This window comes from Vitis vinifera, chromosome 4 (assembly GCF_030704535.1).
Source record: "Vitis vinifera cultivar Pinot Noir 40024 chromosome 4, ASM3070453v1".
Classification (NCBI taxonomy): domain Eukaryota; kingdom Viridiplantae; phylum Streptophyta; class Magnoliopsida; order Vitales; family Vitaceae; genus Vitis; species Vitis vinifera.
Window position 1 is genome coordinate 21417681 of NC_081808.1, and position 24440 is coordinate 21442120.

Sequence of the window (24440 nt, forward strand, 5' to 3'; positions counted from 1 at the left end):
ATATTATTTATATATATGGAATAACATAATAAAAATTTAGTTATAAAATTTATATATATATATATATATATATATATAATTTGTATAGGATTGATAGACAAAGAACATAAAAAGTAAGCAAAGAGCAAAGAGAAATAGTCAAAGGGTACATTAAGTTATTTATAATATTTTTAAAATAATAATTTATAATTAATTACTATATTATTTATATGCATTATTATTAATATTATTCTTTTTTGATAGGTTATTGATAATAATAATGATGATGAAAATAATAATAATAATTAGAAAATAAAATTTTGTGTTATAAAAACATTTTTTTATTATAATAATTTTTTATAGTTATCTTATAAAGTTAAACAATTCAAAATTTTTGAAATCTATTTAAGAAAAATATTTTTTTTTAAATTAATATTTTCTTATGAAATCTTTATAATAAAAAATATAATAAATTTATTTTTTAATTATTGGAAATAATTTGTAATTAATTATTATATTATTTATATGTATTAGTATTAATATTTTTCTTATGTGATAGGTTATTGATAATGATGATGATAATAATAATAATAATAAAAGAAAAAGAAAATAATGAAGAAAAGACGAAATAGGATTATGTTTGACTTTAAAATGAAAAGTGCGAAGGTATATTTAACTTTTCGTATTTTGAGGTGTTTTGAAGATTTATCAAAGTAAATAACCCTTCATGTTCCTTATCACACTCAACCCACCCTATATGACAATTTTTCTATTTTAAATTTGTATGAGAATAGGAAACAAACCTCCCAAAAACACCAAATTAATGAAGTAAATAAATAAATAAACAATGTGAAAATAATAACAAATAAAAGTAGACAAAACAACATACATAATTTACGTGGTTCACTCAAAACAGGCTACATCCATGAAGTCGTTCTAAATCTTCAGAGAAAAAATAACAAGTATTTACAAACACTCACTCTTCATAACTCAAATCTCAATTATACTTAGAGAATAATAATTTTGTAACTCTTAAGAGAATCTCCCTTTTTCATTTAAAGAGTTACACCACTTTTTTTCTCTCAACTTTGGAATGTATAGAATGAGGGAATGAAGCCTCTATTAATAGGTGTCTACCACAATTAGATTTCAATGTAATTCACAAGTTATTATTAAATATAAGTGATTTGATCATATCGACAATTTCCTCATCCAACATTATTTATATATATATATCATACATGCACACACAAATATGGGATTTGTAATGTGCATTCAATCAAGGACTCCAAGTCCAACGGCTATGTTTAATCAAGGATTTGTAAGCTAGGTTCAATTCAATTGGATGTTTGAATTGACAAGAAAAATTAAAATAAAAATATATATAAAACAAATAAATAATTTAATTTTTTTTATTACACCTTGTACACGTGGCAATACTTATGATATTGATACTAGAGTTGGTTTTTGGTGCCAGATCCAAAATTTATAAAAATAAATAAATAAAAGGAAATCCCAAACCTATGGGGTGGGACCGTCACCAAAGGTCCCCATGATACCCTGTCTTGTGACTTAAGACTTGTCCATCCCTGTACGTATGAGGGATCTAGCTAGCAATACCAAGGCATGCAGCACTGTTAGGATTGTAAAATAGGTTTGTCATGCTGTTAGTGTTTGTTAAGGCCTTGCGTCCCGACGATCCACGTAACTGTCAAGTGGACGCGCGCTTTCAACCAAGATAGATTTCTGGTTCAATTGTCCCTGCAAAAGATGTCCGGACACGATAGTTTTGTCAGCCATGTCTAGAGAGATTAAGCAGTTGACCTTTTTCTAGGTATAGCAAGCTTACCTTCCTCCTTGTGTGAAGGTCCTTATATATAGTGTCAGAAGCTCTGTCTCCCTCTTTAATGATGGGAAGACTTTTTGGCTCGTCATGATGCCTTTAGGTGGTGGCAGAGTCATCATCACTCTATAGATGACTATCAGAGATCGTGGGAGGCGACTTGCCATCATTCCTGTCCTTTCGCTCTGCAGGCAGCGGAACGTGGGCTGTGGCAAGCTGTCAGAATGATGTAGCAAGACTTGCTCACTTCGGTCAATGATCCGGATAGGATATGTTATCGTCCGGGTGTGACATTCGCGAGTGACGTGTGCTTCTTCTTGAGGGAGTCCGGATAGAGGAGCGCGCCATGTGTCCCTCTTTGGGGAGTTTGGATAGAGTTGCTCCGGATAGCAAAGCGCGCTACGTGTTTATCAGGGGGAGGGGTCCCTACAGTGTTGTACACATGTAAGCAAGTTTGTTAGTGGGTAGAAACGTGGTATAAATATTGAGGTTTGCACCGTAAAGAAAAGAACAGAGGATTTAATAAGAACTTCTTCCAGATTTCTCCTGGGTCTTTTTCTCTTTATTCTCTCAGTTCTAATAAGCATCAATGGAGCCAACAACTGTAGAGTCTTTCCCTTCTGAGACTCAAACCAGGCTTCATCCCAGTTTCGTACTCGACGAGGAGGAGCGTCCCAAGGTGGCATACAACCATTTCAGCGACGCCATTCCCGTGATATCTCTCGCCGGTATCGATGAAGCCGATGGCCGTAGGTTGGACATTTGCCAGAAAATTGTGGAGGCGTGTGAGGAGTGGGGGATCTTCCAAGTGGTTGATCATGGCGTTGATTCTCATCTCATTTCAGAGATGTTTCGTCTCTTTGGAGAGTTCTTCGCTCTTCCTCCAGATGAGAAACTTCGATTTGACATGTCAAGCAGCAAAAAAGGCGGTTTTCTTGTCTCTAGCCACCTTCGAGTAATCTTCCATCTATCACATTTTTCTTCTCCACAACTCAATTGAAAAATTATGTCTTCTCTTTTCTCTGTATCTTCAATTTAAACATGCTCGAATTAACCATTCAATTACAGGGAGAAGCGGTGCACAATTGGCGGGAGTTTTTAACTTACTTCTCATACCCACTTCGGGAGAGGGACTACTCAATGTGGCCGGAAAAGCCGGAGGGATTGACGGCAGTGATGAAGGAGTACAGCGAGAAGCTCATGGGTTTGGCATGCAAGTTGCTGGAGGTGATGTCTGAGGCTATGGGTTTGGAGAAGGAGGCCTTGTTTAAGGCCTGTGTGGACATAGACCAGAAGGTGTTTGTAATGACCGGGCATTTTATGCCACGTTAGCAATTTTAGTTTGAAAAGTCTTAATTTATGTGATGGTTGAAAAGTCAAAAAGAAAAGCGTTTGGAGAACACGTGTCAATTTCGGATTGGTGAATTTCGTTTTATTGCGTCGGTCAATTAAACGAGTTGAAATTTTATGCCATGTCAGCCTTAGGATAGAAAATTCTTAGGATTTTAGAAATTGGAAATTTACGGGAACGAAAAACGAAAACGAAAAATGAAAAATAAATCAATTAAGATTAATTAGAATTAATTAAGAAAAATTAATTAATTAATTAAATTAAATTGATGAATAATAATATTGAGAAAATTAGTTTTTATTTGGTGTTAATAAATAAAATTGTGTGTTAAAATGAAAAAAAAATGAATGAAAAATGAATTGGAAATTAAATAAAACAATTAGAATAAAGAAAAGAAATAATAACAATAATAATGGATTGGGCTTAGTTTTTGAGTTGGGCTTGGAGCAAGTGGGCTGGTGGTTTTTTTTTAAAAAAAAGCCATGTGAAGTGGGCTGGGCTGTTAGTAAAAAAAAAAAAAAAAAAAGGAAAAGGGAGAGAACTGGCAGTAGCACGCACGCGGGAGAGAGAAACAGAAAAGGGCACTGTGCAAATTAGGGCACTTGCCGGAATTTTGATCGGACGTTTGGACGGCCAAACGATCTCCGTTTCGGCCCAAATTCGGAGGAAGTACTCTATTCGACTAGACGAACAAGCCTGCGGTGGCTGATTTTGTTTTTAACGGTCAAATTTTCAGATCTGAGGTAGGGGACCCTAACCCTAAAACTTAAATTTTTATGTTTTTCCCTTGGAAAAAAATTATAGATATTGTCATTTTGAGTTAATTAGGAATTATAAGTGTTGTATGAATTTTTCTAGAATATTTGGGATTTGTTTGGAATTTTTGGAATTTCGGGAAATTGATTTTGATTGATAATTAATTGTTTTGAAAGGTTAAAAATTATTAGATGGGTTGGAAAATTCCAAAATTTGGGTTAAATTTTAAATATAATGATTTGTGAATTTTTAGGCATTGGTTAGAATATTTTCGAAAATTTTAGGGTAAATAGTTAGTTAATTTTGGATATTAGAAATTATTATAATGGTTGAAAACTTTTGTAAGTGTGGTAAAATCTCAAGATTGTTGATATGCAATTTTTTTTAATATTTATTTGGGATATTATTGGAAATTGTAATGTGTGAAATTGTTTGATTGGATTATTGGGGAATGTTGAGATTGTTGAATTATTGAGGAACATTGGAATTGTGGCATTCATTGCATCATGGTTATGTGAAAAAAATAAATAAATAAATAAAATCATGAAGATTGTGAAAAGTGTATGAAATGGAAAAAAAAATGAAATAGAGATGGGAAGTGGAAGCCCGTGTGAGGCGAATTAAGAAGGGAGAGAGATCCCTAGGGTGAAAGACCCAAAAGTTTACCCCGGGAAGACTCCGAATGGGGAGTGTATTTGGGTGCGGACGCGTATCCTTCAGTGAAAGCCCGAGAACAATAGTGCATTGTATGACTGTGTGTCACACGTTCATGTGCATTCATGTAATTGTTGAATATTGTGAAATTGGGTATAAAATTATATATATTAAACTATGTGGTTTGATTGACACTGTTGAATTGTTCCTTTGGTGTTGAAGTGTTCTTTTCGTATTCTTTGAACTTAGTAATCCCTTTAACCCCTTTGGTGTTAGGCACCCTACTGAGCAATGTGGAAATGCTCACCCCTTCCTTGTTACACCTTTTTAGATGCAGATATCTCTCCTGAGGATCCACAGGTGGGACAGGGAGGACTTCAGGATGCTCCTGGAGCGGCCTAGTGGAGCGTGGCATTTATTTGTTATTGTGTTCCTTTTTGGATTTTGGGGATTTGTTTTAGCAATTATGACTCATGGATTTGCTATGAAGCTTTATTTGATTAAGTTGTTAATTGTGAACCTTTATTTTGGACTATAATGAATATTTATTTAATCTTGTTGTTTTGAGTAGTTTTGGGATATTGTAATTTATGAGAATTCTAGTGAGATGTATAAAAAAAAAAAAATCCAGAGTGTTTTGGTTGACTGCCAACATGGAATAGGAGGAACCCTTAGGGTCAAACCTTTGACCTGGGGTCACGGGTCAAATTTTGGGTCGCCCGGAATTTGGGTCGTGACAGCGTGGTATCAGAGCCAAGGTTGCGATAATACCTTGGGGTCAATGTTTGTGGGTGTTTATGTGTGTTGTGATGTTATAACTTTTGTATGTGTTAATTATCAAGTTGATGATTAATTTAATTATGTATTGAGAGCGTATGAAAGTGAAAGTTTTGATAATTGTTGAAGTTGCTAAGTGTGTATATGTGAAATTTATTTTTGCTCACCTTAGTAATGTGATTGAATTAGGGTTTGTTAAACTTGAAATGGCGGGAAGGACCAGAGGAGGAAGATCAGAGAGGAATGAGGAGTTGGAGACAGTTAGAGAAGAACTCCGAGAAGTAAGAAGAGAGTTGAGAGAAACTGTTGAATTGATGAGAGGCCAAGGTTCCAGGAGAGCAGGAGGTACCCAGGGCCATGAGGATTCAGGCCACTCACATAGGAGGAGCCGCACTGAGAGGCCAGTAATGAGCCAAATGGAAGCAATGAAGAGGTTCATGGTGATGCAGCCTCCATCTTTTAATGGAGAGCCCAGTGCTGAAGCAGTTGAGCATTGGTTGAGGAGGATGAGAAGAATTTTGGTGGGACTGGACATACCTGAGGAAAAAAGGGTAGGTCTGGCAACATATATGCTTGTGGACAAAGCTGATTTCTGGTGGGAATCAATGAAAAGGGTGTATGACACTGAGGTTATGACCTGGGAGGAATTTGAGAGAATCTTCCTAGGCAAGTATTTTGGGGAAGTGGCTAAGCATGCCAAGAGGATGGAGTTTGAGCACCTCATCCAAGGAACCATGTCAGTGCTGGAGTATGAGTCACGTTTCTCAGAGTTGTCTCGTTTTGCTTTGGGGATGATCAGTGAGGAAGGAGAAAAGGCTAGGAGGTTCCAACAGGGGTTGAGGCCTGCTATTAGGAACAGATTAGTCCCACTGGCAATAAGGGATTATTCTGAGTTGGTTAAGAGGGCTTTGTTGGTGGAACAGGACATTGACAAAACCAACCAAATTCGAGAGTAAAAGGGGGACAGAAAAGGGAAACAAAGAATGGGGGAAAGTTCCCAGGGGCCACAGCAGAGGCAGAGGACTCAGCAGTTTGAGAGGCGTCCCTCGTTCTATGCAGGAGAGGGGCAGATTGCTCAGAGGGCGGCTGCTAATAGAGTATGTTATGGTTGTGGAGCAGAAGACCATTTATGGAGGGCTTGCCCATTGCGAGGCGCACAGCAGACTCGACCTCAGTCTCAGGGAAGTTCTCAGCAACAGTCAGTAGTGTCTTTCCAGCCCCCTCAGCTTCAGTTGCCTTACTATCAGATGCCACAATTACCCCCAGCAGCGCAGGGAACCAGGACAACTACCACGAGTCAGACCCGCTCTTCTCAGGGGTCGAATGCTAGAGGTAGGGGAAGGCAGGCAGCAGGAAGAGTTTTTGCCTTGACCCCAACAGAGCCAGAGGAGGATGCCCTTTTGGTGGAAGGTATGATTTTGGTATATAGTACTTGGGTGCGTGTTTTGTTTGATACTGGTGCAACTCATTCTTTCATTTCTGCATCTTGTGCTAATGCATTGGGGTTGAAATCGGAAAGGGTAGAGAATTTGTTACTTATTGAGTCTCCTATGGGTACGAACTCTAGAGTTGATAGAATATGCAAGGGGTGTGTTATTACCTTGGCAGATAGAGCACTAAATGTGGATTTGAGGATTTTGGATATGACTGGGTATGATGTTATTTTGGGAATGGATTGGTTGGCAGTGTATAGAGCGGTTATTGATTGTCATCGCCGCAGGATAATATTTTGTTTGCCAGAGGGATTTGAGGTTTGTTTTGTTGGAGGGAAGTGTGTTAGTTTGCCTTTTTCGCAGTCCGATCCGTGCTATCAGTATGTGTTGAGGAAGGGATCAATAAATTTCCTAGCTTGCCTTCGTGGTAAGGAGAAAGCCCAGAAGGACATTACAGAAATTCCAGTGGTGAGGAAGTTTCAGGATGTATTCCCAGATGAGTTACCAGGTTTACCACCGCACAGAGAGTTTGATTTCTCTATTGAAGTATACCCAGGAACTGATCCTATTTCAGTATCCCCTTATAGGATGGCCCCTCTTGAGTTGAAAGAATTGAAAACTCAGTTAGATGAATTGTTGGGTAGGGGTTTTATTCGTCCAAGTACATCGCCATGGGGAGCCCCAGTGTTGTTTGTGAAGAAGAAGGATGGTACACTAAGATTATGTATTGACTATAGGAAGTTGAATAGAGTTACTGTGAAGAACAAGTATCATCTTCTAAGGATAGATGACTTGTTTGATCAGTTGAAGGGTGCAAAGTATTTTAGTAAGATTGACTTGAGAACTGGGTATCATCAACTGAGGGTTAGGGAAGAAGATGTTTCTAAAACTGCTTTTAGAACGAGATATGGGCATTATGAGTTCTTAGTCATGCCTTTTGGGTTAACTAATGTCCCTGCTGCTTTCATGGATTTAATGAACAGGGTATTTCGTGCTTACTTGGATCAGTTTGTGATTGTCTTTGTGGATGACATCTTGATCTACTCCAGGAGTTTGGAGGAGCATAAGCAGCATTTAGTGACCACCCTTGGAACTTTGAGAAGGCATCAGTTGTATGGGAAGTTGGACAAAAGTGAGTTTTGGCTTACTGAAGTGAACTTCTTAGGCCATGTGGTTTCTGAGGCAGGAATAGCAGTAGACCATTCAAAGGTGGAAGCTGTACAGGAGTGGCAAAGGCCTACCAATGTATTTGAGGTTAGAAGTTTCTTGGGGTTGGCTGGATATTATAGGAGGTTTGTGGAAGACTTCTCTAGAATTGCAGCACCAATGACTCGGTTGACTAGAAAAGGGGTGAAGTTTGATTGGAATGAGGAGTGTGAGAATGCTTTCCAGGAATTGAAGCGGAAATTGACCACTGCTCCAGTGTTAACTGCTCCTATTAGTGGAGAGTTGTTTACCATTTATTGTGATGCTTCCACAGTGGGGTTAGGGTGTGTGCTAATGCAGCAAGGCAAGGTGGTAGCTTATGCCTCAAGACAATTAAAGCAGCATGAGCGGAATTATCCAGCACATGATTTGGAGCTTGCAGCAGTGGTGTTTGCCCTAAAGACTTGGAGACACTATTTGTATGGAGAGAAGTTTGAGGTGTACTCTGATCACAAGAGTTTGAAATACATTTTCACTCAAAAGGATTTGAACTCTAGGCAGAGGAGATGGATGGAGACATTGGAAGATTATGATTTTGCCCTTCATTACCAACCTGGGAAGGCGAATGTTGTAGCAGATGCCTTGAGTAGAAAGAGCTATGGCCAGTTGTCTAGCTTGGGGTTGAGAGAGTTTGAGATGCATGCAGTTATTGAGGACTTTGAGCTATGTCTTAGTCAGGAAGGACGTGGTCCATGCTTATACAGCATATCAGCTAGACCAATGATTATCCAAAGAATAGTGGAGGCCCAAGTTCATGATGAGTTTTTAGAAAAGGTTAAAGCCCAGTTGGTAGCAGGTGAAATAGATGAAAATTGGTCTATGTATGAAGATGGGAGTGTGAGGTTCAAAGGGAAATTGTGTGTGCCAAAAGATGTGGAGTTGAGAAATGAACTTCTAGCAGATGCTCATAGGGCGAAGTATACCATCCACCCTGGGAATACCAAGATGTATCAAGACTTAAAGAGGCAGTTTTGGTGGAGTGGGATGAAGAGAGATATTGCTCAGTTTGTAGCTAATTGTCAGATTTGTCAGCAAGTGAAGGCTGAACACCAGAGGCCTGCAGGGTTGTTGCAACCTTTACCTATACCTGAGTGGAAGTGGGATAATATCACTATGGACTTTGTGATAGGGTTGCCAAGAACTAGAAGCAAGAAAAATGGAGTTTGAGTGATTGTGGACCGTCTTACTAAGTCAGCTCATTTTCTAGCCATGAAAACTACTGATTCCATGAACTCTTTGGCTAAGTTGTATATACAGGAGATTGTGAGATTGCATGGGATACCTGTATCTATAGTGTCTGACAGGGATCCTAAGTTTACTTCTCAGTTTTGGCAGAGTTTACAAAGGGCTTTGGGCACCCAACTGAATTTTAGCACCGCTTTTCATCCTCAGACAGATGGTCAATCAGAGAGAGTGATCCAGATCTTAGAAGACATGTTAAGGGCTTGTGTTTTGGATTTTGGAGGAAATTGGGCAGATTACTTACCTTTAGCAGAGTTTGCTTATAACAACAGTTACCAATCTAGTATTGGCATGGCACCTTATGAAGCACTCTATGGGAGACCTTGTAGATCGCCCTTGTGTTGGATAGAGATGGGTGAGAGTCGTTTATTGGGACCTGAGATTGTCCAAGAGACTACAGAGAAGATACAACTCATCAAGGAAAAACTTAAGACTGCCCAAGATAGACAGAAAAGTTATGCAGACAAAAGGAGAAGGCCCTTGGAGTTTGAGGAAGGGGATTGGGTGTTTGTAAAAGTGTCCCCTCGAAGAGGCATATTTCGATTTGGGAATAAGGGGAAGTTAGCCCCTAGGTTTGTGGGACCATTTCAGATTGATAAGAGAGTTGGCCCAGTGGCATACAAGTTAATTTTGCCTCAACAGTTGTCCCTTGTGCATGATGTTTTCCATGTGTCGATGCTAAGGAAGTGTACTCCAGATCCAACTTGGGTAGTGGACATGCAAGATGTTCAGATTAGTGAAGATACATCTTATGTGGAGGAACCTTTACGAATTCTGGAAGTTGGAGAGCATAGGTTCAGGAACAAGGTGATTCCTGCAGTCAAAGTGTGGTGGCAACACCATGGGATAGAAGAAGCCACTTGGGAACCTGAAGAAGAAATGAGACGACACTATCCGCAACTCTTCTACGAATTTTAAGGTAAGCTAGTTTAAATTTCGGGACGAAATTTCTTTTAGGAGGGTAGGATGTAATGACCGGGCATTTTATGCCACGTTAGCAATTTTAGTTTGAAAAGTCTTAATTTATGTGATGGTTGAAAAGTCAAAAAGAAAAGCGTTTGGAGAACACGTGTCAATTTCGGATTGGTGAATTTCGTTTTATTGCGTCGGTCAATTAAACGAGTTGAAATTTTATGCCATGTCAGCCTTAGGATAGAAAATTCTTAGGATTTTAGAAATTGGAAATTTACGGGAACGAAAAACGAAAACGAAAAATGAAAAATAAATAAATTAAGATTAATTAGAATTAATTAAGAAAAATTAATTAATTAATTAAATTAAATTGATGAATAATAATATTGAGAAAATTAGTTTTTATTTGGTGTTAATAAATAAAATTGTGTGTTAAAATGAAAAAAAAATGAATGAAAAATGAATTGGAAATTAAATAAAACAATTAGAATAAAGAAAAGAAATAATAACAATAATAATGGATTGGGCTTAGTTTTTGAGTTGGGCTTGGAGCAAGTGGGCTGGTGGTTTTTTTTTTTAAAAAAGCCATGTGAAGTGGGCTGGGCTGTTAGTAAAAAGAAAAAAAAAAAAAATGAAAAGGGAGAGAACTGGCAGTAGCACGCACGCGGGAGAGAGAAACAGAAAAGGGCACTGTGCAAATTAGGGCACTTGCCGGAATTTTGATCGGACGTTTGGACGGCCAAACGATCTCCGTTTCGGCCCAAATTCGGAGGAAGTACTCTATTCGACTAGACGAACAAGCCTGCGGTGGCTGATTTTGTTTTTAACGGTCAAATTTTCAGATCTGAGGTAGGGGACCCTAACCCTAAAACTTAAATTTTTATGTTTTTCCCTTGGAAAAAAATTATAGATATTGTCATTTTGAGTTAATTAGGAATTATAAGTGTTGTATGAATTTTTCTAGAATATTTGGGATTTGTTTGGAATTTTTGGAATTTCGGGAAATTGATTTTGATTGATAATTAATTGTTTTGAAAGGTTAAAAATTATTAGATGGGTTGGAAAATTCCAAAATTTGGGTTAAATTTTAAATATAATGATTTGTGAATTTTTAGGCATTGGTTAGAATATTTTCGAAAATTTTAGGGTAAATAGTTAGTTAATTTTGGATATTAGAAATTATTATAATGGTTGAAAACTTTTGTAAGTGTGGTAAAATCTCAAGATTGTTGATATGCAATTTTTTTTAATATTTATTTGGGATATTATTGGAAATTGTAATGTGTGAAATTGTTTGATTGGATTATTGGGGAATGTTGAGATTGTTGAATTATTGAGGAACATTGGAATTGTGGCATTCATTGCATCATGGTTATGTGAAAAAAATAAATAAATAAATAAAATCATGAAGATTGTGAAAAGTGTATGAAATGGAAAAAAAAATGAAATAGAGATGGGAAGTGGAAGCCCGTGTGAGGCGAATTAAGAAGGGAGAGAGATCCCTAGGGTGAAAGACCCAAAAGTTTACCCCGGGAAGACTCCGAATGGGGAGTGTATTTGGGTGCGGACGCGTATCCTTCAGTGAAAGCCCGAGAACAATAGTGCATTGTATGACTGTGTGTCACACGTTCATGTGCATTCATGTAATTGTTGAATATTGTGAAATTGGGTATAAAATTATATATATTAAACTATGTGGTTTGATTGACACTGTTGAATTGTTCCTGTGGTGTTGAAGTGTTCTTTTCGTATTCTTTGAACTTAGTAATCCCTTTAACCCCTTGGGTGTTAGGCACCCTACTGAGCAATGTGGAAATGCTCACCCCTTCCTTGTTACACCTTTTTAGATGCAGATATCTCTCCTGAGGATCCACAGGTGGGACAGGGAGGACTTCAGGATGCTCCTGGAGCGGCCTAGTGGAGCGTGGCATTTATTTGTTATTGTGTTCCTTTTTGGATTTTGGGGATTTGTTTTAGCAATTATGACTCATGGATTTGCTATGAAGCTTTATTTGATTAAGTTGTTAATTGTGAACCTTTATTTTGGACTATAATGAATATTTATTTAATCTTGTTGTTTTGAGTAGTTTTGGGATATTGTAATTTATGAGAATTCTAGTGAGATGTATAAAAAAAAAAAAATCCAGAGTGTTTTGGTTGACTGCCAACATGGAATAGGAGGAATCCTTAGGGTCAAACCTTTGACCTGGGGTCACGGGTCAAATTTTGGGTCGCCCGGAATTTGGGTCGTGACAGTGTTGGTCAATTTCTACCCCAAATGTCCACAACCGGACCTCACTCTCGGACTCAAGCGCCATACGGATCCCGGTACCATCACGCTGCTGCTTCAGGATCAGGTGGGTGGGCTTCAGGCTACAAGGGATGGTGGAAAGACTTGGATCACCGTTCAGCCTGTTGAAGGAGCTTTTGTTGCCAACCTTGGAGATCATGGCCATGTGAGTACAATTAATTAAGCTCTTAAAGTTCTCTGTTTCTATATACAATATTGGTCTACCAATCCTTATTAAAAGTAATATATATCCTCTAAAACAATAGAGCTATTAAACAAATATTTTGTTACAAATTAAAGTCATTTTTTGTCTTCATCTATAATTTTCCTTTTTTTTTTTATATATATATATTTATGTTTCCCCCCTGTTATTATAATTTCCATTCATTCACGAGAAATGGCTTTGAAATAATGAAACTGGAGATTCATCAGGGGATGCTCGTAATACAAATTGATTTATGAGTAAACGTTGAACTGATTGACTGAGCGTACGCATGCATGCAGTTCATGAGCAATGGAAGATTCAAGCGCGCGGAACACCAAGTGGTGGTCAACTCCAACTGTGATCGATTTTCGATAGCAACATTCCAAAATCCGGCACCAGAAGCAATAGTTTATCCTCTGAAGATAGAAGAAGGAGAGAAGGCAGTGTTGGAGGAGGCCATAACCTTCCAAGAGATGTACGTGAGGAAGATGAACCGGGACGTCAACCGTCCCTGGCTAAAGAAGCCTGTCAAGGATCACCAGTCTTATGATTTTGATCATCAATCCAAACTGGCCCCCAAGCTTGCTGAGAATATTTTCGTTTAAACTCAACTGCGTTCTTCATGTCCCGCTTGCGTTTGCGTGTGTGTTTTTTGGCCTTTCCTTTTTTGTTGTTCTCCTGCCAAAGTTCTATGTGTAGTGTGTACTCAGGGGACCTGCGGAGTAGTCTCTTTTTCGTGTGAGGATCAGCTACGAAAAACGTACCGTTCAATCTTCATGATAGGAGGCCTCTGGATGCCCTTCTTATTTGATTTATTTTTATTTAATGCATGGGGAAATGTGTCCTAAATAATAACACAAATTTGAAAATTCAAATACATTTATCCAAAAATAATTAAAATTTTATTCAATTTTTTTTGGCATCAAAATTACTAATTTTGATCACATAGGAATAAGTTTGGAAAATAATATTTTAATACATTTATGCACTTTTTTCCTATTAAAAATATTATTATATTGAGAAGAAATTCCACTTGTAAGGGTCCATTTAGATTCAACTCTATTGTGACCAAGACGAAAACATCTGTAATTATAAATATATTGATACTTTGATTTTATAGATATATCGAAAATATATCGACAGATATTTTGATACAAAATATCGATGAGTCTAAAATTAATTAAAATTCATGAAAATATTAAGAAAAAAATCTAAAAATGATATAATAAATAATAATAAACATTTTAAAGTTTTTTTTATAAAAAAAATGATATATGCATATGATATAATTAATTATATTTGATAATAATATAGTATGCATTGATAAAAAATTATGAATTTTATAAGTTGATATTTATTATTAAATTCCATCAAATATTATTTGATAATAATATTGTGATATTTGATTATGATATATTTAATTTTGAAATATATTTAATATTAAAATTATGATTCATTTTAATTTAATTGTATTAAATAATATAAAATAAATAATGATATATAAATAAAAAATTTAATATTCATATTTTTTATATTTAATTAATATATAAATTATATAAAAAATTTGTTAAGAAAATTATCACAATAATTTTGTCTATTTTTAGTGATCAATTAAATGAAATTTAAAGATAAAAGAATTAGAATTAATTTGTTTATTAATTTTTTTTTTAATATTTTGTTTTATGAAGGTTTTAGTATATGGTTATTTTGGTGCATGCAATATATTGAGGAAGTAATGTAGCCCAATAGTGAGCCCAAGTTGAGTTTGCTGTTTTGGCCTGGGTTTGAGGCCCAACGCCTGCAACAAGCCAAAATTGTTGAATTTTTTAGGGTTGGAAATATTGTCCACACGGATATATCTTCCCAATATTTCTATCGGTGGCTACCAATATTTCAGGGATATATCGGCGATATATCCCGAAATTTTCAACCATGATTGTGACTATTGAATTGATCTATTCCTAACTTAGAGTTCATTCTCAATTGAAATTTTCACTAATCAAAACTTTTATTATTATCATTATTGTTATTGTTGTGGTGGTTGTTTTTCTTATTATTATCATTATTGTTGTTGATGTCTATTGTAAATGAGTAAACTTGATATTCATGTAACCTTCATCATTATCATGAAATATTTATTATAGGCAAAAACTTTATGGAGCACATTTCATGTCCCAAAGCTATGAAAAAAATTATTTTATGATCTCTTATGAGAATAAGTTATGTAAAAAAAAGTTAATGAAATTATTTTATTAACTTCTTTTATCGAAGAAACTGCTAAAGTTTCTTATTACTGTACTCTCCAAATTTAGGGTGTAAACGAACACCAAGAAGAATTTGAGCGGGAGAAAATAGAAGAGAGATAGAAAAACTCAAACCTTATGGAGAAAATATTATCGACTCACCAATGAGCTTACTATTTATAAACAATATTATTGATGAAAGATAAGATTGCAAAGTAAATAGATAATTTTCTCCATTCCTTTTTATTTAAACTCACATATGGACGGTGAAAATATTTAAATTCTAATATCTCCCACTTGTCCACATTGGATGAAATCTCTTCTTTTTTTTCTCTTTTAATCTTGCAATTCTAAAAAAAAATATTAAAATTTTTAGAAGTGAAAAGGTTACCTTGGCCATGCCTAGAATTGTATATCGTTTAATATCACTTGCAATATTAGAAATATGAATATCCCCTTCTTGAAACAAATAGATGAAAGGTAATTTTTATACTATATCCAAGTTGTCTCACAAGTAATATTGATGGGAAAAATAGGCTAAAATTTTGCTAAGGAAAAGTGACTTTAAGATGGGTTGAATGGAATCAAATCGACTATTCTCACACTTTGTGAACCTAGATTAATTTATTGATGTTAGAAAAATGAGGCTAATCCAATCTAATAGGGTGATAGTCTTTTTTTGCAAATTTAAATTGTATGAATGCAAGAGACAATTATATGCAAATATATAATAAAACAATAAAAAAAATAATTGCATATAAAGTAAAAGAATAAGAAAAAGAGAATGCAAACACAATATTTTTATAGTAGTTCGGCACAACTCGACCTACATCCACTCTCCTCTAACTTCTATCCCAAGCTTGAGATTCCACTAATTTAAGACTTCCAAACCAAGACTTTAAACAATACAATTAAATTATAATTTCAATCTACCCTCTTGGATTTTTTACTCCAAGCACTCTTTACAAACCTCAAGAGATACCTCACTCTTAAATAACCCCTCTAGTGATACCCCACACTTGAGAATCCCTAAGATCTCACACTTAGATTCTTCATCTCAAAGATTTACAAATTAAGATAATAAATGATCTTACAAAATCCTAGTACAAAACTTTAAAGTTTAAATAATACAAGAAAACTAGGATTGAATGGTGTACTAATGATATACAAGTTTTAGAACAATGGTGCACTAAAAAATACTCTTTCAAGGCTCAAATATATTCAAAAAATGTTTAGGAAGGTTAAACTCTTGAAACAATGAAGATTAGAGCTTTTTTATAAAGGAAAAATGTCAAACTAGTCGTTGGGGGTTCGACAGGTTGAGTTGGGGTTCGACAGGTTGAGCTAGGAGTCAACCGATTGACTAGCCGTTAGCATTTAATATTTGGCAGGTGACCGTTGGACCTCGACCACCCCTTAACCGAAGCTCGACCAGTTGAGGTTCAACATTGACCAATTAAACAACCATTCTGGAAGAGAGAGAATGTTTTTTACAATCCTCGACTGATTGAGATGAGGTCGACCAATTCCTTATCTAGTTCAACCGGTTGAGCTGTTTTTGGCTTAATAACCAACTTTTTCAACTTAAAATTTTTTAAACAAGTTTAGAAAACATTTAACACAAGATTTTAATTGAAAACATGAAATCATCCAATTTTAAAAAATGAAAAACTCTTAGATGATTTTGATGCATAAGTAAATAATGTAATGTATAAAATCCTAATGCATCAACAATCTTATAAAGAGATCTTATGAAGCTTGGGTCTTGAAAAACACTTCTCTTTGAGATCTTTTTCTTCTTAATGATTTTTCTTTGACTTGATTTGTCTTTATGATTGTCACTTTGGAAATTATCTTGTCTAATCACACTTGAAATATAATCATTAATTCTAAACCTTATTTTGTTATCATCAAAATTAAGATTGATCAAACCTTGGTTTCACAATTGAAATAATAAAATTAGATAAGTTAAGGAATTTAAGAAGTGAATGATGTCTTTAATTTTGCTACCGATAAAAATGACTTATTTGTTATAGTTTTGAAAGTCTTTTGATTTCTAGAAATTAAATTATCTTGTTTTTTTTTAATAAACTTGTGAACGGTTTTTCATGTCCAAATAATTCAAATTATTCAAGATTGCTAGTTAAACTTTTGAAAATCATAGTCCTTGGAGGGTTTTCTATATCTAAAATACTTTAGGATTAAGAATAAATTAATATCATGGGATCTTGATTTGAACTTTTTTTTTTTTTTTTTGAATGATACAAGGTTGCTTGAACACCCATTTAGACCTTTCAAATGGACATGGACGTTGGAATGATTTTCTTTTGATTTGCATGCCACCATTTTAAAAAGCTTCAAATTAACACTCATCTTTTTTCCCATACTTCCTACTTCATACGTCCATCCAATATAGAGTCCAAGATATTTCTAACTGATTACTTGCTCTTGCTCGAGTTGATCCATGTTTTCTCTATTTCTTTCATTTTTCTAGTCCTTATCTTTTCTATTTCTTTTTTTCTTTTTTCTTTTTTCTTTTTTTTCTTCCATGGCTCATGGTATGGGTAGTACCCGAAGGACTCATGCCTTATCTTTTTCAATTTCTCATGCACATACTCTTGTACATCTTAGATATGCCACGGATGACCTTCCAATAGTATTTTTGTTCTACTGAGCATAGAGTCTTTTTATAAGAGATTTTTTTATCGAAATTTCCCATGCATTGTCTATGTGAGGCGATAAGAGCCTCTAACTTGTGTTTGAGGGGTTGTGTAACACTCAAATGTTCTATGCAAACATTTTTTATTATATATCTAACGTTAGTTTTAGGTGATGTTTGCAAAATATTTTGGTTTTTTTATTCAGTTAAAAATAATTTGTTGATATCAACTAACATAACTAAAATGAATTTGTTATTAATATGTTTAGTTTAGTTATGTTAATTGATATAACATGTTACTTTTAACTGAATAAAAAAAATTAAATATTTTAGTTTTTTCTATTCTATAAAAAAAAACGAACATCATCTTAATGTTTTCATTCATGGTTTAGCTTTTTGTAGACCCCCTTTTAGGTCATTCCTACCTTGCAGCTCAATTTTACCATGTGGAAGAGCCTTGGTCAGCCACGTGTCAACACCTGAGAAGCCATGAGAGAATCATAATAGTGGTTTGGGAAGCCAATCAAAAGGGGACACGTTGCATGGGAATCTGGAAGCCGTTAATGGAGGAGCGTCTCTGGCAGCTGGGGAGGAGGTGCTTTTCAGAGTCCGTTAGAGATATTTTGAGGGGTTTTAGGCTGCGGCTTGCAGGGTGAGAGGGGGAGGAGAGTTTGAGAGAGAGCAAATCAGAGGTTTTGAACTTTCTTGGGCTGCAAGTTTGAGAAGGGAGGCCGTTAGAGATATTTTTTTCGGAGAGAGATTATTGGAGAAGCAAGCTGAGAGAACCAGAGTGCTGCCTGGAGATATTAGAGGAGAGAGAGAGAACAGGGAGGTTTGGGGTTGGAGCAGAGAGGCTAGTAGCTTGAGAGGAGGGAGGATTGCTTGAGGAACCTATTGAGGAGAATTATGAGCTGAATATCGACACGAGGCGGAGCAGTGAGTTACAGCCGAAAGCACCCAGCTGAGGAAGAGATTTTCAGGTTTGGGGTTTCTTTTTGTCTTCAAGTACATTTTTATTCTTCATATATCATGCTCTGCAACTTTCACTGTGTTTTGTTGGGTTGTTTTAGCTTGATGATTTTCTTTGGTTTAATATTTGAAAGCTTGTTATATTTCATGTTTCATTCCCGCAAATACTTTTAGTTCGACTCACCTATTATTGTATCCATGGATAAATGATGAAATGGATTCAATATGATGTTAAAGAGCTACTCTCCGGTTACTCTGTTTTTCCCCTGAACATATATCAAAAAGGTCGTGAGGTTAGGAGTGACTGGGACTAAGCTGCATGTGGCGATCTACAGTGAGATGACCAAAGCTGGATTCACTTGAAATATCAAGGTCCATGAAAGAATTTCATGAAGGATGAAATCCGTGAAGGGATTGTCAAAGCCACTGGGTTTTGTTAAAATTTATTTGGCATTTAGGTTGACTGTGAGGGTTGAATGCCATTTGATATCGAAAATCTGAGTTTCCGAGACCAAGAGGAGTCATGATTGAAATATCCGATGTGTGTGCGGTGCCTCAAATTGCTGGGAGTATTCTTTAGTGGAACTGTTATGTATCATTGGGCAACTATGCAACCAAACCTCTCTTACAGAGATCCAGGCATCAATTATAGTTCCCATCCTACCCATTGTTTGATACCCACGAGACCTTTCATACCCATTTCTATTACCACCACTCTCTCTCTACACCACCATGCACCCATCTCATCTCTCCCTTTCGCTCATCATACCCACACTTCCATACTAACCCTCATCTTCATGCCCCATGCATGCACCCATCAAACCCATTCCACATTACCACCTTTTCTCTCTCTTCAAACTCTTTCATACCCATTTCACCACTCCTTATTCATCATCCATCATCCAGCCCTGTTCATCTATCCCAACCTCTCTGCTCGTCATGCACCTCAAAGACTAGTCCAACAAGTCTCAGTCTGCCGTCATTAATCTTCGCGTCTTCAGCGATAGCATCAAGGTTCTGTCGGAGATGAAGTAAAACGTGAAGATTGCAAATGGGTTTCAGAGCAAAACTTCACTCATGAACTGATCTATGGGACGAACACAGCAGCTTTGAGCACAGCTCCGCTCAACAATGGGTTGAGTTGTGGCTCTTGCTATGAGGTTAAGTGCGTGAATGACAGAAAACGGTGCCTGCTTGGCTCCATTGTGATCACAGCCACCAGTTTACGCCCACCAGACAATGTCCTTCCACTTTCAACAGTCTGATCCAATGGCCACTGTTGGCGGCGCCGGAAGCCTATCTCTGTTTGGTGTTTAGGCGAATCCGATCTTCTTCTTCCTCGTCCTGTGGTAGTGGTCAGGGATAATCTTGGAAGCCATTTTTCCAGCTGCTACTCGTGAATATGCACCATCGGCGGAGCACGGGCAGCCACTACATTGCCTCGTCCATCTCATGCTTTAACTATGGGATTACCTTGTGTCTACAAACTTGGGGATTATGATGCAGTTTTGAGATGCTTGAAAAACTCCAAGGGCATTGAATTTGAAGGGATATCTTGAGGAACTTTCAATGTTGTTGAGATACTTTCACGTTCCTTTGAATTAGAGCAGTGGATGCCATGCATGCCGAGACATTTTTCTGATGACGAGTTTGGCGAGGTGGATATTGATGGTTCATTGGCTGCTAGTCATTCCTCAGTGGCTAAAGATGTTGTCATGGTTAAGAAAGGATGCTGAAAGTAGGGAGATCAAAGGGAAAGGGGCGTTATAGAAAATTACTGTCGTGCTATGAACCCATGCAATCACGTGGATTTGGTGTGTTGCCGGTTCGCGCCCATCTCGGTGCATTTGATCTGGAGAAGTGAATCAATTGACTTGTCAGTCAGAGAAGGAGCCAGTCAATAAAGGGAAGAGGAAGCTGCCCAGTATATTCAGAGGTCATGGCATGCACTATGGAAATCAAAACGGTTGATGAATATTGTTACAGAGATCAGTGGGCGGATGGACTAAGATTTTGATGCAGTCCATGTGGTTCGAGGTGAGAAAGCACGGAATAAAGAGCCATGACCCCATTTAGATTCTGATACTTCACCTGATGCCCTCTGTCCCAAGCTGAAGGAGATGGTTCATCCATGGAGGAATCTGTGTATCACACCCAATGAGCCATTTTATAATTATTTTGATAAACTGAGAAAACTGAAGCAGCAAAGCATGGTCACCTTTAGGGTTGTTTATTATTTTATTTCATCTTTCACCATTTTTAATTTCAAAGCAATCCCATAAATTCCGGTTTTCAAATATTTTTCAAATGACTTCAATTCTTTTCTTGAAATTTCATCCTTAGGGCTTTAGGTCTCAAAAATTCACTTTTCAAATAAAATTCACTGCCATTCTTTCTTTTGGCCAGTGACTTTCACAATTCCTCTGATTTTCAAAATGTTTTAAATAAGCAAGGATTAAATTCTGTAATTCCAAATAATGGAATTTCATGGGATTAATTCATGCAAAATAAAACGGGCTTTGGTGGGGGCCCCACATAGGTGATTTTATAATTAATTGATTGATTGATTGATTTAATTGCTTCAATTGTCATGCATGATTGATTTTATTCTGTTTCTTGACATGCGTATAAGTATATGTACATATTTATGGTTCACTGATCCTGCTTCATGATAGCGCATTTGTCGCTAGAGGTCCAGGTACGCACTCATTCTCATTTTGATTATTCTCTATGCATGCTCTTATTTTCATATGTGCAAGTTTGATTTGAGTATCCGCTGATTTCCTCATTGATTGCCACGTCAGCTTCATTTTATTAGTAGAGACCCGACTTTAGGGACTTAGAGGGGTGCTACGGTCTTTACCGTACCTTCCCGATAAGTAACCTGACCCCCGAACCCGATCCGGTTTTTCACAGACCGCCTTTTCCAAAATAAGGAGTCACACTTAGGGTTTTTTCTTTCTTATTTTGTTTACCCTTTAAAAATAAAACAAAAATAAGTGGCGACTCCAAGTCCTTTTTCAAATAATCAATAAAAATCAATTTTTTTCAAATAAAAATCGAGCTCGCCATCAAGTGGGAAACGCATTGAGATAGATCGAAATGCGGGGTCCACACTTTTACTATCACTATGAGACTAGTCTTATTGGGATAGAATCTTTAAAATTATGAGATAATATAACAAAATAAGATTTCAACATTATATTTATATTTTGATATATTTGATTTCTTATTCGGGAATTGAATTGTATTTTACAAAGTAAAATTTAAATTTAAGTTTTAACTTTGATTCCAAATAGATATTGAAATTACTTGGATTGGGCAATAAAGTTGATAGTAGTTAAATTTAGGAAAGTGAAATTTCGATTTGAATTCAATTATGGTAACTTAAAATTCACAAAACATAGAATTTCTCCTGCTTCTTCTTTTTTTTTTTTTTCTTTTTTTAGTCACGATGAAAAACACTCTCAACAAGTTGTGTCTAGTTTCTAATATGCTAGTAACTCTAAAAAGTTGGATTCCTTCAAGGCTTTCAATTTTACTTAACACACCTTTAAGTTGAGCTTACAATTTAGCTATCTTTTTATTGTTTAAAAGCACATTAATCAACTCATCAATTTTATGAACTATTAATATTATAATAGTAGACAAACTTCTAATATTTCAATTCACCTCCTTTGTGCTCTTACCTTTTCCTTTGTAACCACAATTTGGAACACTATGCACAATCATATATCCTCATGTATTGACTTCTTAAGTTTGTATCACTAATGAAGTCTACCCCTAAGTGCTCATTCAACCATCTCCTCTATAGGGACATTTCATGTCCCTTATAATTGTCCTTTAATAGTGAGCATATGACACAATTTTTAAAATACAAGTCTATCAATTCTTAGTTGTGTCACACATGTGTAACACACACGGTTCAAAGTATCGGCCTAGTCGTATCCACCTCGAGCCTCTTCGTGTCGAGTCTGATACCTAATACCCGATACGATCTAAAACTCATACTCAAATCAAGAATCGTTTTAACCTTAGTTGACTTGATTTGGGTTTCCGAGTTGACTAGGTCGAACCTTCCGAGTTACCAAAAGAAATCATTTTTCCACTTCAAAATAATAGCAATTGAACAACAATTGAGATCTAAACCTAAAAAACCTCTGAAAAATCAAAGATTGCCTTCAAAAGGAAAAACTTTTCAACAATCAATACTCATGACCCATTATGAAGAAGAATAAAGGCATCAATCTAACCATGAGTGTTGGAGGTGTATAAGAAGAGGAGGTTGAGGACATCACTAATTGCAGAATGGATGTGGAGAGCCTTCAGTAGTGCCGTTGGGAATGCAACAACAGTTGTTGCCTTTCTGTTTCTGCTTTTTTTGTCTTATCTCACCGTGGTGTGGGTGAATCTTGTGAGTGAATTGGTGATATTGAAAAAAGGGTCGTGGGTGTGAATTGGGTATTTGGAGAAAGGATATTCGTAATATATTAACTGATTTTTTAAACTATTATTTCATACGATAATGATTTATTGTTTTATATATTAATAGTGTGATATAAATGATATGTAGTGCATTATTTTATATGGTAATGGTAGCATATTTGGTGTATTAATTTCTTATTAACAATCTATTCAAACCATTTAATTTGTTATTATTTTAACATTATTAAAATCATTTAATCAAAATTAAAAATGGAATTGATGATTGAGTTATGTCTTTTATTAAAAATATTATTATATGTGAAATAAAATAATTTTAAATTTTTAATATTATTATAAATTGCTTTCTACAAAGGCTTTATAATTGTTTAAGTAATGTTAAATGTGAAATAAATTTTATTTGTTAATTTTTTAAAACTTATTTAATTAAATTTATCTTTCTAAAATTTTTTATAATATTTTTGTAATTTTTAATTATCATATTTTGTGTATCATACGATATCGAGCTAAGACACCGAGACCGATGTGCCTCGGGACCGTCCGAGTTAATGAACGCTACCACGACTTTGAACCATGGTAACACATTCTTGTGTATAACCTTCTCAAATTAAGTCCAGTTTGAATGTGTAAAGCTAAATATCTTTTTTTTTTTTTTTTCACCATTTTTTTCCATAAAAGAACCATGTTGAAAAGTATTTTTAAATTCTTTTTAATTTTTCTTCATTTATGTTCATAGTTTTCTTGAACATCTTACTCATGCAGTGGTGTAGGTCTGGCTATCATTGAGTATCTCAGTTTCGATGGTGGCACAGTCCATGCTCAGAAGAAGTTGTTGCAGGAGACATGATATGGCTCATCTACAAGTAGTTTTGGCTGGCCAAAGTGAGGAGAAATGACAACTCTGAGTTGGGTCTTGTACTTATGTGAAACTGTTAGGCATCAATGATGGCATGGAGAATCCAATATAAGAATTAATGGTGAAAACCTAGTCAATGGTGAAAAGGATAATAGTGATTGTTGGTGATCTGATGTGCTAGAAATTGATGTTGTCTCCAACAAACTCCGTTTCATTCATCCTCAATGTGCATGAATGCCTTGTGCATGGCCACCTTGCTCACGTGCTCCCTGAACACAACCCTCCCAAGCCTCCATCAAAGTCTCAAATTCCCGTCTTATCCCGAGAACCCTCTGATCAAATAGCGCAGTGCAGAATACTGGACATTGAAGACCTGAGTAAGAACTCGAAACAAGTTCCCTCTCATCATTAGATGGATACATACCCAGCTCAATCTATCACTTACATTCCCAATTCTGTCGTAAGGAACATCGTGTGCATATTCCCGAGAGGTTGGAAATAGTCAATTGGCTAGGAGCAAAATTGAACCACCACTTAAGCAAACACAGTGGGAACAACACTGCTGGACTGTCGTGGTGGTATGGCATTTCTGCAAGTGAGGTTTTGAGAAAGAAATTTGTGG

The 24440-nt window shown here is 36.0% G+C and overlaps 1 protein-coding gene and 1 long non-coding RNA gene across 2 annotated transcripts; both read left to right on the plus strand.

The window, feature by feature from the left end:
• Positions 1-2294: 2294 nt before the first annotated feature.
• Positions 2295-13523, plus strand: LOC104879126 (naringenin,2-oxoglutarate 3-dioxygenase). The gene is made up of 4 exons (XM_010650732.3): positions 2295-2777; positions 2891-3118; positions 12409-12609; positions 12948-13523. Exons 1-4 carry the CDS (start codon positions 2412-2414, stop codon positions 13251-13253), a joined length of 1101 nt encoding a protein of 366 aa, XP_010649034.1. The 5' UTR covers positions 2295-2411; the 3' UTR covers positions 13254-13523.
• LOC104879125 (uncharacterized) lies at positions 3394-5153 on the plus strand. The gene is made up of 2 exons (XR_785651.3): positions 3394-3916; positions 4915-5153. It is a non-coding gene; the product is annotated as an uncharacterized LOC104879125 (long non-coding RNA).
• Positions 13524-24440: the final 10917 nt, after the last annotated feature.

Excerpts from the sequence above, each read along its gene's own strand:
- LOC104879126 (XM_010650732.3), top strand. The coding sequence starts at position 2,412 with ATGGAGCCAACAACTGTAGAGTCTTTCCCTTCTGAGACTCAAACCAGG. Across the intron at positions 2,778-2,890 it reads TTGTCTCTAGCCACCTTCGA|GGAGAAGCGGTGCACAATTG; the intron begins GTAATCTTCCAT and ends ATTCAATTACAG. Across the intron at positions 3,119-12,408 it reads GTGTGGACATAGACCAGAAG|GTGTTGGTCAATTTCTACCC; the intron begins GTGTTTGTAATG and ends TGGGTCGTGACA.